Raw genomic sequence first — 17105 nt, 5'->3', positions numbered from 1 at the left:
TGCAACGTAGGCATAGCTGTTTTAAATCAGATCTAGCCGCTTTAAACAAGGGCAAAGCCACCGATAATCATGACTCACTTGCTCAGATTTCGTATTGTTTTTTGCTAATAGAATCTGACATGCATTTTGTGAGTATTCATAGGCTCTACAAGTATAACCAAGTCAAGTTTGTATCATGCATTTTTCCATTGTCTGAAAAGTTGTGACTGTTCAATACGTGGTCAGTTGTCAGAACATAGCCTCATTTTTGCTGCACAAATGAATTAAAAATAGCCAATTGTCTCCACCATCGTTGTTTTGACAGCACATAATAAACTGACCTTTTGACCAATCCTAAGATATGTCCCATCTAGCTTATTTAAAGGTGCTCGTCTGTGTTTTGCTTATTTATTCATAATCCTACCATTAAATTTCGCTAAAAAGTTAAGTCACATGATGAGAAGAACCACTACACTGTGCAAAAAGTTATTTTAAAAAAGTTATAGGTAAAACAATGGGTTTTTTTCTCAGCAAACTCTCCTTATAATAGTCATGTTAAAAACAAGGGGAATAAATTAAGAAGATGTCATCTGTCACAACTTTTTAGTTAAATTAAAATGTAGTAATATAAAAAAAAAGGAGAAAAAATGCAGACGAGCACCTTTAAAATGTCCAACAATGATTTGCAAGAACACATTCTGAATAAATCATTAAATATCAAATTAAAAAAACACAACCACCAGTGTGCTCATAATAAAAAAAACGAAAAAACATCATACGCACCCAGTGTATATACATTGTTCTGACGGGAACATACAATGTGTCGACTTTCCTTAAACGGACTAGCAGGGCTACTGCTAGAGTGTGTTCCGTATAATCATGAAATAGAATGAAATGAGGTAGTCTTCACGTCGAACGCAGAAGAAGAAGAAGAAGGTAGTCTTCAGTCATAGAATTATATTTTTGCATAATGGAAAATCAACCACCGTAAAAATAAACCAGTTGTTGCATGATAAATGGCACAATTCAAAACACTCCATTGAATAGTCCACAAAAAGATAATTAGCAACATCATGTTTAGTGCTGTTGTAAGTGTTATTTCAATGGCAACAAACAAAACAGATTTTTTTTACTATATCAATGATTGACTAACTTTGCCCGCGGTGACAAAAGAACATGAAATAACACTTTTTTCCAACTTCTTGTCTCTCAAACAAATAATAAAAGAAACACATCTTCAAACATCCTGTTAAAAATAGGCCATTTGCCTCCACAATGGTTGCTTTGACACCACATGCTGTAGTGACCTTTTGACAGAGGCCCCTGAAATATCAAATTAAGCTTATCTAAAATGGTCAAAAGTACATGTACATAAATACACTTTATATACACTTAAGATCTGAATTAATCATAACATGTGAAACACCACCATCGTTGTGTTGACAATAAAATGTCACACACGATGACAAAGTGCATATGACACTTTGATTGTTTTGACTTTCCTAATAGCGGACCTTATCTTTACTTTATTTGGTGTTTTAACGTCGTTTTCAACCGTTCAAGGTTATATCGCGACGGGGAAAGGGGGGGGGGGGGGGGGGGGGGATGTTGGGATAGAGCCACTTGTTAATTGTTTCTTGTTCACAAAAGCACTAATCAAAAAATTGCTCCAGGGGCTAGCAACGTAGTACAATATATGACCTTACTGGGAGAATGCAAGTTTCTAGTACAAAGGACTTAACATTTCTTACATACTGCTCGACTAAAATCTTTACAAACATTGACTATATTCTATACAAGAAACACTTAACAAGGGTAAAAGGAGAAACAGAATCCGTTAGTTGCCTCTTACGACATGCTGGGGAGCATCGGGTAAATTCTTCCCCCTAACCCACGGGGGGGGGGGGGGGGGGGGGGGAAGGGGAGCGGACCTTATGGTAGTCTGTGTTCATGATAATAAATAATGATAATACAGTTAAACAAGGGCAAAGCCACAAAGAATATGACTCACTTGCTTATATTTTGTTTTGTTTTGCTGATGTAATCACATGCATTTTATAAGTGTTCATAGGTTTCATAACCAAGACAAGTTTTTATAATGAAAGCTTCCATTATTTGAAAAGTTTTGAGTGTTCAATAGGTGGTCAGTTGTCAATACATATATAGCCTCGTTTTTGCTATGCAAATGAATTAAAAATAGCCAACTGCCTCCACCATCATTGTTTTGACCGCATATTAAACTGACCTTTGGATCAGTGCTAAGAAAGGTCACATCTAGCTTATTCAAAATGCCAAAAATGATTTGCATAAACACATACTAAATAAATCATTTAACATGAAACACAACCACCAGTGTGCTCATAGTCAAAATTAATAAAAACAAATAAAGATAAATGTGTAAATCATTGTCCAGTACAGCTCAAGACACAAACCTGCACTAGATATATCCACTTAGTGGTAGTGATCAGCAACAACATTGGAAAGATGATCAGTAGCTGAAAAGCTGAACATTATTTAGTTTCGCTGATTTCTTTGCAAAGCAGTAATCCGGTTTCGTACATAGTTCTTGACGTGTAGCCAGGTACGATTTTTCAGAGCCTCTTCAGCCTGAAGGCACTTCTGGATATCCTCTTTTCTTGGCAGCACTTGCGTGGCGATATATTTTAACAAATGAGCCTCCACTGCCTTCACCTCCTCCTCCAACCACAGTCGACGTGGCTGGTTTGAACCTTTGTGGACACAGATATCACAAGACCTATTACCGGAGATACAAAGGTTAAATATGTTATCGGATTAAAACTTTATAAGGAACAATCATGCCAACTCAATATGAGCGCCGGGTAGTCTGGTGGTCTAGGCCGACAACTCGTGATCTCAGTGTCTCTATTTCGAATCTTGATTGGGCATGGACATTTATTTTCCCGAGTCAACATTTGTTCTGATTCTTCTTCGTGGCACTAAAGCTAGTACACTAAAACTGTCACATTTTCACTGTCAATCTTAGTGCTGCTTACATTTTGGTTGTTCAATGTAAGTTAGATATAGTACCTCCTCTTTTTTCCAATTCCTGGGACTCCCGTCCCCGCCTCTAATACACGGAAGTGTATGTGGGCGTAATCCATTAATTACAAAAGATTTCAAATCTAAATTAAAACCGGAATTACAGACCCTGTACACATTCATTTTTCAAAGCATGGGACAGAAGCCACGAATGGGCATGAGAAGTGGCAGGTCAGTTAGCCATTGCACTTGTTAACTGATCCACTTATTTATTCATTTTTAAATAATTATACAATTTACTGCTTAGTTTTGAATCAAGAAAACTGAGCGACAGCAGAAGGCCATTTTGATATGTTAAAGAACGTACGGATTTGAACTGCTCTTTGACAAAATGCCGCTCCTAGTTAGATTAACAGTTAACTCGTTATGAACACAGACCTGTTTACATCCTGCATTAAAACCAGTCAGAAAAACACTCTCCAGAAGCTACCTTTATTTTTTGTGGACCGGCTCGTTCATTTTATTTAAAGATTTTCTTTAAAGTTTTTCAATTCAAAGAACTGTGATCTTTGCTATATTGGAGAAAGATTAATGGAGATCACTTTTAGACTCAAAAAGACTTTCAAATTCCGGCAACAGCACAAGTCACTGACCGTAGCAAGAGATAATGTCGAAGCACAGACATACTGGTCAAATAAACTCGATGCGAAGCAGGCTCATGTTTTGCCAAACACAATTTGTTTGTTTCCATGTTCATTTGTGTACTGCATTTTGTAAATAAACTAATGCTGCGTCTAACCTCGGGACACGTTCGCTTGGTTCGCGGACGAACGACTGCAGTGACTCATGACTGACTAGCTTTGTTGTTGCACTGATCTCAATTCGATCACCAAAATGCAAGTGATTCGCTCTTCTTAGACTTCGCCAGACACTGCCACTTGACTTGATAGTTTTGCCGATATTCCTGTACAACTTGAGCTTTTTTGGTTGGCATTTTGTCCCCAGAGAGATCGGCCTTACGCTTACGACCCATGTCGATCGGACCGAATGCACAAAAACCACGCGTTGACCGACAAATACCTTGTTTTTGCACATGCGCAGACAAGGCTGTTCCGGTCGGCCTTGAGCTAAAAGGGTTTTCGGGAAATCAAAATCCCGGTGACTACTAGTACTACAATTTCGACTTTAAATTTTCACACACGGAAATGGTTCTCGTGACCGGAATTTCCGGTAGATTTCCGTAATACCGGAATTTAGACCCTAAATCCGTAATAATTCCGGGAGGGTAAACAGGTCTGTGAACATACTCTATGTTTCCTTCCAAGTGCTTTAGAGAAGGGTATTACCGTACTCAAAAACACAATAACTATACGCTCCTAGTTAGATTAACAGTTAACACGTTATGAACAGGCTCTATTTTTCCTTTCAAGGGCTTCAGAGAAGGATATTACCTTACTCAAAAACACAATAACTATCTAGTTTACTGGTTTTGTTCTACTTTAAAAGAATAACTTTTGTGTGGATTGAGTCAGCTCCTTAAAGCTCAGTTCACAAAGAGAAAGAAGAGGTATAAAGACAATGATTATGTTTCCACTCACTGTTGCGCGTTGCCTTTGATTTGAGCTTCTTTGGTTTGGAATGGCTCCACTGTTCAGGTAGGTACTCATTGTCAGTTGAACCTTGGGGAAAAAAAAGACGATAGATTTTCTCAGCTGCCTTATCTTTATTTCAAATCATTTGATAGATTATGCAAAATAGCAAAAAAAGGACAACAGCTAAAAGACATATGCTTTTAAAATATCAATTTCGTTGTCAAATAACTAAACACAAGAGTTTCCACTATGGAATGCGGTCATTCAACAACTAGGTAATGGGCGCTTAGTTAATCGTCCGTACATGACGCCAGCATTTCTTTCTTTCTTTATTTGGTGTTTAACGTCGTTTTCAACCACGAAGGTTATATCGCGACGAGGGAAAGGGGGAGATGGGATAGGGGAAAGGGTGGAGATGGGAGGGAGCCACTTGTTAAGTGTTTCTTGTTCACAAAAGCACTAATCAAAAAATTGCTCCAGGGGCTTGCAACGTAGTACAATATATGACCTTACTGGGAGAATGCAAGTTTCCAGTACAAAGGACTAAACATTTCTTACATACTGCTTGACTAAAATCTTTACAAACATTGACTATATTCTATACAAGAACCACTTAACAAGGGTTAAAGGAGAAACAGAATCCGTTAGTCGCCTCATACGACATGCGGGGTGCAGAGAAATAAGGATGTGGAAAAGAAGACTTTTGGTAAGTGAAATAAAGGTGATGGATCCAGTCAAGCAGAAATAAGACAACAAGAAAAGAATTGAAAAACTGCAGGGAATAGTAGGGAGAGTTTTCTTGGAAGGAAATATAGGTGAAAGGACTGGTAAGGCAGAAATAAGACAAAAGAAGAGAAGAAACAGAACCGTTAGTCGCCTCTTACGACATGCTGGGTAGCAGCGGGTAAATTCTTTCTAGTCCCAACCAATATGGGACTCCCCCTAACCCGCGGGGGGTGACGCCAGCATGTTTCTAAATTAATTTATATGCAATAAAGCTTACTTTCGTTAGATGACGCTGAAGGAGAAGTGATCTGTGTGAATACACTGCATCTTTTGTTCATCATTGCCACACCAACAGGAGAGAATGTCCAGGAGGAAGGGGGCTCGCCTGGGGACATAATAAAATTATAATTAATTATTTATTGTATTAATTATGTTATGTTCAAAATAAATAAACGTGTGTTCCGTGTTATGAGTGCACAGGAATGAACTATTCTTCAAAGGTACAAATACATTTCAGATGTAAGACAATCAAAATGCATCAACGAATGCAGTTCTACCCCTCATCCTTAACCCCCACCCACCCCCCAACATTGACGCCGTAAAAAAACACCTCCGACAAGCGTGTTGGACACAAACAACTCTGTGGGTTAAATTCAAGCTGTTCCCACTCGAACACAGGAACCCCCTGACCTTCATCCATCTCCAGTCGCGCCCCCATGGAAAATTGGTTGACTAAGGAGAAAGATATATACTGAACTGTTTGAGCATGCACTGCTGTCAGCAGCACACCGTTGAAACTTCCTTTGGATTTCTGGTGCTTCCTCATCATCAGCAGAATCTGACAAATACAAAAACATGAATAACCCTTGTGATATTACCTCATTTTTTGTTTGTTTGTTTGCTTAACGCCCAGCCGACCACGAAGGGCCATATCAGGGCGGTGCTGCTTTGACATATAACGTGCGCCACACACAAGACAGAAGTCGCAGCACAGGCTTCATGTCTCACCCAGTCACATTATTCTGACACCGGACCAACCAGTCCTAGCACTAACCCCATAATGCCAGACGCCAGGCGGAGCAGCCACTAGATTGCCAATTTTAAAGTCTTAGGTATGACCCGGCCGGGGTTCGAACCCACAACGGGGCGGACGCCTTACCACTAGGCCAACCGTGCCGGTCATATTACCTCATGCCAGGGTGACAAGTTTATACTAAATAAGTAAATGTATTCACTTTTACATGGAATGGCAGCTACAAATAAGAAATTAAATCTACTATGTTACTTTGTGGGAGTGAGGAGGGGGGGGGGGGGGGGGGGGGTAAAGAGAAAGAAAAGTCATGTTTGCAACTACAAACTTAAGAGACTTTCAGACACTGAACAGCGACATCGCCATTCAAATATGTCCTGTCCCCACTCCAACACCATGTAGATGGGATGGATTCAGCCCATATTGTCACTTACTGTCACCTACTGCAGTGGAGCGCTGCGGACTTAAATTAAGGGCCCCTCCTGTTTTTGAACACCAGGAGCTATCTAGTTTGCTGTTAGGTAGGCACCGGCTCATCTTTCCTGCTTCCTTACTTTCTTTTACTATCAACATTCTGTTCACAGTTGTTATTTCTGCCAAAGTGACCAATCGCATTTGTTTTTATCCGAAACTGGGAGTGCTTGCAGTACTGTAGTTGATAGCATGCGTACACAGAAGAAGAAGACTTACTGTCAGGTGCAGCTGTAGCAGGACAAGGTTGATGCATAGGCGGAGAGGGCTGGTTATGTGGCGGTGCCAAAGAGTCTTTTGTTGCGAACCTTCCTGATGCAGATCGTTCTGGAATAGGGCTGTGACCCTTTTCAACAAATTCTGAAAATAATAGTTACAATATGATAGAATAGATAAAATCCCAGATCGCAAGTACAAAAGTTTATGTAGTAAGTACCGTAGTATTAATGTTTGCTTTATTGTGTAATGCAAATTAATGTTAGCACAATATATCACATTGTAGTGTGCATTGAAGTATGAACGTTCTCAATTTAGATTTAAAACAAATAAAATTGTATTGGTGGTTCAATGTCACTAGCCACAACAAAGGCGATACCAGAGAGAGGGAGACCGGGATTCAAACCTGTGACTATGAGAGTCAGAGGAACTATATGTAGTCCACGCTGTGTACCGAATGAGCCATCTCAGCCCCCCAATTTAGAAGAAGAAGAAGAGGCAGAAGAAGCAGAAGGAGAAGAAGATGAATTTAAGAATACAAAAAAAAGGTTATTACAATACTAGATTTAGAGATAGTCTAGCTGTGTTCATTTTGTGCAAAAAGAGCAAAGGAATTCATCTTCAAAATGTCACACATACCTGCCTCCTCATCCGAGGTGATGGCTTCATCTTCAGCCACTTCCATCTCATCCAGGGTGCAGCGCTGGTGGTCTTGCAGCTTCCCCTTTTCAAGGGCAAGGAGTAATTTGCTGACTTTGGCCAACTGCATCATGTCTGATGGGAGGCGGTAGTACTCGCGGTGAGTGCGAACATCATGTCCCATAAACTGAGCAAGGGCATCCAGCTCGTTGTCCTTCAAACTGACTATCTGGGACAGAGTAGCAACCTGCTTTCGAAGTGAAGTAGATGTGATGAACTGTGGCTCTGCCAACTGCGCTGATGTCACAAACTTTCGAAGCGTGTCAGATCCCCGAATGTGCCCCTCCGACTGAAAGAATGTGCAAGAAAACACAAATTTGTTGGAACTGCTGACACCAGCATCATCTCTTTTTTGCACAAGCAGTTCCACAGCTGCTTTCACCTGTGCAGTCATGAGAATTGGGACAATTCGGCCACGTTTTCCGATTATCTCAATCCTGGTCAGCTTGTTACATAGGATTTTTTCAAATGTGCTAAGTGATTTGAAGACATCCACATCGTGAGTTTCGTGTTGATTTAGATCTACTAGTTTCATTCTTGAGGCCTCGCCTGACCTTCTCCTGTTGAAAAGGATTATCTGGGTCAGAGTGACTTCCGCAAGGCTTTTCCATGCTGCCTTGATCTCCTTTTCTTCGTGTGCTGTAGTGAGGGTTTGGGTGGCCGCGGCTGAAACATTGCTGAGGTGAGAGGAGAGCTTGGCGACGTCTCTCGACAGAGGAAGACGTTTTGCATGTCCCTTTTTCTGTTCATACAGATTGCGACTTGCGTGGGCAGAAATTTCTTCATTCCATCTCATCTGATGGAGTTTCAGGTATCCCTGAACATCACACTTCAGACTGTCATTCCTTTTTTCCACGGCCTGGACCTCCAGTATGTCAGCACACAGCTTGATTGTGTAGCCAAGTTTGTTGGCTAAGGATGGAATTCGGAATTTGTATTCCTCTGCTTCGTAACCAGCGACTTGTTTGGTTGCTTCTATTACCGTTTTGAACATTTCAGGCGTGAGAAATTCCTTGAGAGAAGCGTTTTCAAGTCCTGACACTTTTCGCAGTTTCAATAACAGACGTGAAACCTCCCTCACTTTGTTTCGTATTTGGGCGAAACGACTCGGGTTAAATCCGTGCCGTTTTACTTGGCTTCTCGCAAGCTCTTTGATCAAAGGGTCAGTTTTGACTACCAGACGGATATGGTCTGACTGCAGTGTGTCAAGAAAAGACTGGAATGCCTCCGACTCATCTTCCTTGCATTCAGAATCGGGCAACATTAGCTTCCCTTTCTTTACAAATTCCCTCCGTGAGCCATCATTTGCTTCTACGCACTTGTGCCTGTAAATATCCTTTATTTGAAAGTATCCAAGGCAATAAGGGCAGGCAACAAAGTTGCTTACCGAAGGACTTTCTCGCTTCCTCCGTTTCACCACCAGTGTCCCAGACACATTTCTCAGAACACTCAAATTGTGCTGATGGTCACCAGCATTCCGAAGCTTTGTCAGCTCTGCCTTCTTTTCTCCGGATCCTTTCTTAGCATTCAAGTAAGGGACCATAGACTTTTCATCTTTGTGCTGCGTCTCAATATGCCGAGGCAAACGTGATTGTGGTTTCTGACAAAACAAACAAAAGTGCTGCTTAGGCTTGGGTACAGTTTTGTCACCAACAGTCTTTGTTTCAGCGAAGGACAATCCTTTGATTCTGCATGGATCTTCTTTGGGGCATGATGTGGACTCAGGACAAGCAGGTTCAGCAGGGGCAGGGCAAGTACTTTCAGTTCCCGTAGCCATTTTTGTGATGAGTTGTGACCCAAAAAACAATGGTGGGTACAAATGCGATCCGTCAATGCTGCTGGCAGAGTCTGGGACATATGTCATGTCTTTGTCTGAAAAATCCTGCAAAACACAATAACTATCGTCAAAAATTGCTGTCAGTTTGCACTGAGCCTCCCTCCGGCAGAAGATATGTGACCTTGAAGAGAAATCTTTCATAGAACATGGGGCGGGTGGTTTTGTGGAAAATGTGTCATTCACGCAGCGATACCGGGCTCAATGAGTCCCAGCTGGAACAAAACTTTAAAACGGATGTTCTGGGTATGACAAACCTTGAGGCCCCATTGTCTGGGGTCCTCTCCAGGTCCTAAAAACTAGTGTCCAGGGGTTTACCTTAACTTATTTTTTTTAGGTCAGCAATTTGAACCGGCCCAAACAATTCCCAACCGGCCCGCGTCACGATATGAAAATATAGCTCAATAAGCACATTCCTGCTCAGGGACGGTTAAATTGTCCGCCCGATTGCCAGAGGCGATTAAAATATCCGTCTCCGCTAGAAGAAACCGTCTGGCAGCTCGCCCATCTGGCCAGTGAAAATTCTGGTCAAATGCAAAAGTGTTGGTTGTACTACTATGGTGTTTTAAAGCCACATTAACACTGCAGATGCAGGAACCTCTGGCATCTGCAAAAACACCTCTATTTTGATTGTACAAAGAAATCTGATACTCATAATCTGTTGTGTGGTATGTACTGGACCAGCAACATTTCTGTCTGGCTAGTCACTTTCTTGAAGTTACTCGTTCGGCTGGCAAATTAAAATTTTGAGATTTGGCCATCACTGCTGCTCATACAATTGGTCACATGTGCAACCTCATAGATCTGCCAAGGGTTTTACAAGTCATGATGCAAAAAGAATATCCATTGACTTGAACAAATACCAAAAAAGTAAAGCCTAGCTATTTTCTGTGCTGATCAAGATTTTTTTAATCTCAATCATTCTTGTCAAGGATGGCCAAATCTTCAAATCTTAACTCGCCAACAGGACTAGTAACTTCAAGAAAGTTACTACACTAGTACTCACTAGCCCGCCAGAAATGTTGCTGGCCCAGCACATGCCCCAATTGTTGCATCGCTTTGAAACTTGAAATTACAACCAAAACTGTTGCATTGGTACAGAATGTTTATAGCCAGCCGACAAGTTGCCAGGTGGTTTCTCTTAGCCCGGCAGATTTTTTTTACTCACTCCTGGCAATCGGGTAGACTATTTGTCTATCCCTGCTGGTCAATAGTGAACTATAGGTTTTTTGAGAAATAATGTTGCCATTAGATTTGCTAATAAAGCGAAGCAGGTCTACTAAAATTTGTTGTTACATGTCCATTTGGAAGGATGCTCTTCTCACTAGTTAAAAGTCTGTACTGAACTGTGACGATAAATAAAGAAATATAAGCACAGCCTCAGAAAATGGAATCATAGGCACAAAAAAACACATTAACAGTAAACAGTCACAAATTAAAAACGTTAATCCAATCAATAGTGAGGAAAAATAGAATGCACAACTCTGATGCATGTTTTTCAGAGGCAAAAGAACATAGACTGCAGATAGCAAACATATTTCATTGCCTTGGTCATCACAGGAAACTCACAAGTAATGCAGATCAAACATTTAACAAATCAAATCGCAAAAACAAAATATCTTCAGACAGGGCAACAAATAATCTACTCTATAAAAACTCACCATTTGGGAGTCAACTGAGTGATGGCTGCTTGTAGAGTCCTCTGTCACAAGCGCCTGTGGTTCGAAGCTGCAGTCAACTGTAGGAAAGACAGACAGAAAGCGCCTGTGGTTGCATGATGCTTGGGACTTAACCTGTTTTTGAGCTTCATATTTCCCCTTTACGTTGGTTTACAGTTAGAACAGTCTAGTTAACTGTTTTCATATTTGTGTATAATAAATTTGATATGGGAGATTTTACTTCATTCGTACTGAAGCTTGCGTAGAGTCCAGCTAGATCAGCTGTAAGTCCTATTTCATAGACTGGACTGGAGAAAGGCATTATGGTTTGTCTACACATGCGACTCAGTTGCGGTCGCCCTCTTGTTCCTGAATCAAGCTGAAGCCAAATACTGGTTGAACGTCCGTATATATATCGTCTATCATCAGACTACATCGTCTGTCTTCCGTCTATCGTCTGTCTTCCATCTACCGTCTGTCTTCTGTCTATTGTATGTCTTCCGTCTGTCTTCCATCTATTGTCTGTCTTCCGTGTATTGTCTGTCTTCCATCTATTGTCTGTCTTCTGTCTATCGTCTGTCTTCCGTCTATCGTCTGTCTTCTATCTATCGTCTGTCTTCCGTCTGTCTTCTATCTATCGTCTGTCTTCCATCTATCGTCTGTCTTCCGTCTATTGTCTGTCTTCCGTCTATCGTCTGTCTTCCGTCTATCGTCTGTCTTCCGTCTATTGTCTGTCTTCGATCTACCATCTGTCTTCCGTCTATTGTCTGTCTTCCGTCTATCTTCCGTCTATTGTCTGTCTTCCGTCTATCTTCTGTCTATTGTCTGTCTTCCGTCTATTGTCTGTCTTCCGTCTATCATCAGACTACATCCCAAGAATTCAGCACTTTCTCTAGTGGGTCCTTTATTTTCTCTGTTAACTGTGGGTCAGTCCATTCATCAGATTGGGATCTGCATATATATGAGCGTTGCATAGGCAAAGGCAATATTGCCGATTCATTACAAAGCACTGGAAAGACCGTCTGCTAGACTGCAGCTACTAGTTTTGCAAGGTGTGTTGCAGGAATTGAATTTTTACCAGGGATGTATTTCATGGACGGCAAGAATTTAGTTTTTGTACAAACTATATCGTCTGTCGACCAGTAACAGAAGCAAACCTGACCAGGTATGTGCATGCAAGCACTTAATTCATCCACGGTGATGAAACAGGAAGCATGCTTTATTGTTGTAAATATATAGGATATTGAGCAGCTTCCGTTGACATATATGGCCTTATGACCGAAATAGGTCCATGTGAGACTATCAAATCATAACCCTGAATTCTTCCATGTGTATCAGAATAGCAATTTAACTACATATCTTAGTCATAACTAAACTGTGTTCACTGTAGTGTGATCACCCCTCCAGAAGTATTGCATAACAGTTAGTTAGTCAGGGGTTCCACTGGGTTTTTGCTTTTTGCGTTTGCATACACAACATGACTGAAAAAATGCGTATGAGCCGGGGAAAACGCGTACCATTACAAACTTAATTGGGGGAAAAAACGCGCAGAAGTGTGTTTTTCTCACTACGATTGAGAAGACATGCAGTGTTGGCTTTAACCGGTAATTACCGGTATTTTACCGGTTGAAACGAAAAAATCCCCGAACAAAATTGGCTGCCGTTGATTTTTAGAACTACCGCGTCTTTTTTCGCTGGCAAAACTATAAAACCAGTACTCTGAGCTGGATTCTAACTGGTTCCAATGACCAGCCTACCGTTTTTTTCTGGACTGTTTGCTTCATAAAAGTTTGCGTACCGGTTTGAAAAAAGTACTAGCGCCATCACTGGACATGATGATGATAAGTAACTAAAAGAAGTCCCTTCATCAGATTCTGTTCTTTCACTTTCCGACGACAGATCGGTCTGTTTGCGTTTTGCAGTGGCTCTGTACAGGTAATAGGCCTCTAAGCGAGGAACTGAACTATTTGCATGGCGCTAAATGGAAGATATTTCGGCCTGAAAAACAATCACTGTGGGTCAGTCCGATGTAATCAGAGTAGACCCGGACACCCCTGGCCTGTAAACTGAATCGGCAGTGCACCAAACTGATGGCATGTGTGATAAGGCAGACCATTGTTTTGCTGAACACAGCAGGATCAATTATTTATTCTGTGACTCATGACCCCTCCCCCTCCCCAAAGAAATGTAATGCAATCTTCCTCTTCGGTAGAGCTGGTCATTCATATATATGGCTATCGCCGGTGGCAGTGACCTAAGGAATAAAGATTCAATTCGGTAGAGCACTGGTACTATGGCCTCTGGCGATAAGTACACAAGTGTTAACAGTGATGAACAAGGCGGGTGGGGAGAATCAGAGGTGGGAGTTCAGGACTGGTGCTCTCTTCGTGGCTATTTAGTTTTTTGAGTGCAATTGTAATTTTGCGTGACAAAATGCAACATGTCGGTGAAAATGTGTACGGAGGCTGAAAACTGCGTATATATACTTTTGTGTGTGCAATAAGTGGAACCCCTGAGTTAGTTCCTTACTTTCTGGTTAAATCTTGCCTTTCAACAAAATAAAAATGGGATTACATTGTACCTGGATGATTGCTGGTGTCATCTGGCAATGGTATGGCAGGTAGACTCTTAGCCAGTGCAGCCTGCACCATTCTTTGGCCGTATGAGAAATGTGGGAAGTACTCCCTTGTTTTAAATCTCTGGCCTCGGCCTCCTGGTTCCACTAGTGACATAATAGAACATTTTATTAGTAAATTTTCATTTGATTAATAATATCATCCTACATGCGTGAGAGAGACACTCGTGAGATAATAATCGTTCAAATCACACGTGTGTATATCATGTAAATGAGGTCATGTCAAGCAAGTCTGGCAGGGACCTGTTTTTCCACTGCTTATGATGCCAAAGTCACCGAGACAAACGTCATTATAGAAGAAAAAAGATTGCGCTCGCTAATTACCTTCGATGAATTTTTAGAACTAACACGTCAAGCCACACTTTCAGAGTGACGTTTCTTTGCTTTGACGTAATAGATTGCACAAGGCTTTAGAAGAGATCGAGGTTCCAAAACAAGCGTCTTCAATTTAGCTGCCTCGACTGCAGGACATTTTCAGTAAAATACACGTAAGTACAGTATGTAGGATAAACAGAATACTACATGGCTTGCTGTTTTGTACCAGATTTACACTCGTTGCTTTTTAAAATAGTGAATAGCTCGCTTTCGCTCGCAGTTCAATATTTAAAAAAACAACTCATGAAAATCTGGTACGACACAGCAAGCCATATATAGTATTCTCTATTTATACTTCCCTAACTCACATAAAAGCATGTGTACATTTTTAATTGAGAAGCATTGTCATTCAGGTGTGTCTGATCCAAAGGAGTTGGAGTATGATGAGAATGCATTATGTCTTACCACTGACGAGTCTCTGTCAGATGATGAATTGTATGATGCCGAAGAAGGCAGTGAGTTTTCTGACAGTGACATTGCGTCAAAGATGGTAGTGGTCGAGGGGGACCATGGGTTGAATGTCGAGGAGAGAAAAGAAAAAGAGAGCCTATAGGCTATACACTGTTGAATTAGCGGCTATGCTAATTATTCTGTCTGTAATGAACTTAAGTTGATGAGTTTGGGGGAGATACAAAGTACCCGAGCTACTGTAACCGGACTGCCTGGTCTCTAGGAAGAGACAGGGATAAACCATGCACGGAAAAAATACATCATAGGTTTGAGGGGAAGCAGTAATGTCGTGGACAGGAGAAGAAAACAGAACAAAAAGAGGATGAAGAGAAAAAAAGAGGAACAAAAACGTGTGCGTGTGTATGGGTAAAGTAAAACACAAACAGTAGTTGTTTTTTTTCAACAGACGGATTTCGTCCCCAGAATGGAAGAATGGCTCCAATACATGATAAGTCCAAAGTCAATCCAGCTTCGCCCGGTCAAATAACTCTTCACGTCCTGAACACAGTTAATTAATGAAGAAATCATACTGTCATTTTAATTTGTAACTAGTATGCATTAAATTGACAGAAGAAGACTCATCGTGTAAAAAGCAGAATTAATGATTCGCATGCCTGTTGGACCATGATTATGGGGGAGCCGAGTCTCCACTCACTCACGTGCAACAGGTGAAAAGCATGAACATATTTGACGATGCACAGAGCAGAGAGCGACGTGATCGAGTAACCGGACTTTACGGCCACGCCAGGAAGTCGCCGCGTCGGCTGGGTGATGGTGGAACAAAGAGATGAAACTTTCTTTCTTTATTTGGTGTTTAACGTCGTTTTCAACCACGAAGGTTATATCGCGACGGGGGAGATGAAACTAAACTACATTAAGCTTACAATTTCAATGTCAAGCGATTGTCTGCTTCGAGTCCCAGCACTTGTTCGATAATATCCCCAAATTTGTCTTTACTGACTGTATCAGCATCACCAGAGATGGTCCCAAAATCTCCGTGAAAAAAAAATCAATACAAATCCATTGCAAACTACCAAAACGTTCACCAAACGAACGAACCGCGGAGCAGCTATGTGCTTGTTTACAAAGGAAGTGACCTAAATGTGGTTTTCAAGCACAGAGAGCGCTTCCGTCCTGTGAGGTCATTCCTAAGTATAGTAACAAAGTCGTGCGGTACAGGACGTGAAGAGTTTTTAATTAAATAAATCGAATTAAAAAAAAAAATATAGTCGCACCGTGACTGACTTATTCGGTCTCCCTAATTCAACAGCTACTAGGCCTAAGGCGAGATTGAAATTTGAACATTGGAGCTAGATCTCAACCCGCCTCAGGCTCCTACACATAAATTCAGCAAACAAGCACAGACTGACACAAACAAAACATAGTTATATAAATACTGATAAAATCAGTGCTATTCGATCGCTTGTACGCACAGCTAATCTCAGAATCTTTCGGAAGTTAAAAAACCAACATGCATCGTGCCTTCTCAGTATACTGAGAGTATTTAGATCTGTGCACCACTCGCCATAATTTGTTTTAATGTATAAGACTCTTGCATAGTAACCTGTACCAACAACTTGATAAGCCATTGATAATTAATGACTGATCAAGTTCTTGTTAATGTCACTGTCACTGGATTGTGAGCTCTAAATTCCAAAAAACGAGGTTAGCCATTTTGGAATGTCAGAGCCATGTGGCAACAGACCTGAAAGATAAAGTTGAAGGCGCGTCACTATTTCAAAAACAACTCAGTCAACTGTCTTTTCGTCTAAAATGGACAACAAAGTACTATAAATATAATACACACCTGTGTCTGTGGTAATGTACCGGCTGCGGCGTTCACCCCGCGTGTCGGCGTCAGCCATCGTGTCAAATCACGGTTTCACGCGGCAATCCGCTCTCTCTCGCTCTCTCTCTCAATGTTGCCGCCAGGGGAACCCAAAAAACTACAGTTCTTGTTTTGACCGCAAAACACTAGCCCAACACACTCGCCACACACTCAACCCTGACAAAATTATCATAGTTTGGACAGAACCAATAAAATCAAATCCTTGTGTCACATGGTATATCTTAGGGCGGGAAGCTCGAAAATCGAGGCATCCGTTGTTGTGACGTCAAAACAACGGGGTGCGTCAAAACAATTCGGCTCCATTTTCGGGCCAAAGTCAAAACGACGCGGTCTTAACAAGAACACACACACACACACACACACACACACACACACACACATTCTTTGAAAATGAGAAGCACATCCGGCATACAATCATGTGCAGTCATTCAAAACATGGAGGAAAACAACACCTGAAGAAATGATAGAAAAGGGGTAAGGAGTAAGAGCTTACCTTAATCTGTTTACAGTTACATGAAAACTGCCTCAGCATTCGTAGCAACTCTGGTGGCGGTACACCATTACAGTCGTCCATTTGCTCGTCGCCTGGTC

General features: G+C 41.3%; 1 protein-coding gene across 2 annotated transcripts; it reads right to left on the bottom strand.

Moving 5' to 3' along the window:
- Positions 1-1905: 1905 nt before the first annotated feature.
- LOC138956597 (uncharacterized) lies at positions 1906-16866 on the bottom strand. 2 transcript variants are annotated; one of them, XM_070327915.1, is made up of 9 exons: positions 16473-16863; positions 13787-13927; positions 11209-11285; positions 7654-8002; positions 7018-7158; positions 6055-6135; positions 5575-5682; positions 4578-4658; positions 1906-2708 (listed from the first exon to the last, which is right to left on the bottom strand). In XM_070327915.1, the coding sequence occupies exons 1-9, from the start codon at positions 16528-16530 to the stop codon at positions 2494-2496; spliced, it is 1251 nt and encodes a 416-aa protein (XP_070184016.1). In that variant the 5' UTR covers positions 16531-16863; the 3' UTR covers positions 1906-2493. The 2 variants fall into 2 exon arrangements, with proteins under 2 accessions (XP_070184016.1, XP_070184017.1); XM_070327916.1 differs by lacking the exon at positions 6055-6135 and having other exon boundaries at positions 16473-16866.
- Between the last annotated feature and the right edge of the window lie 239 nt (positions 16867-17105).

Source organism: Littorina saxatilis, unplaced genomic scaffold (assembly GCF_037325665.1).
Source record: "Littorina saxatilis isolate snail1 unplaced genomic scaffold, US_GU_Lsax_2.0 scaffold_74, whole genome shotgun sequence".
In the NCBI taxonomy this organism is placed as follows: Eukaryota; Metazoa; Mollusca; class Gastropoda; order Littorinimorpha; family Littorinidae; genus Littorina; species Littorina saxatilis.
This window is presented reverse-complemented; position numbering and strand designations above follow the sequence as displayed.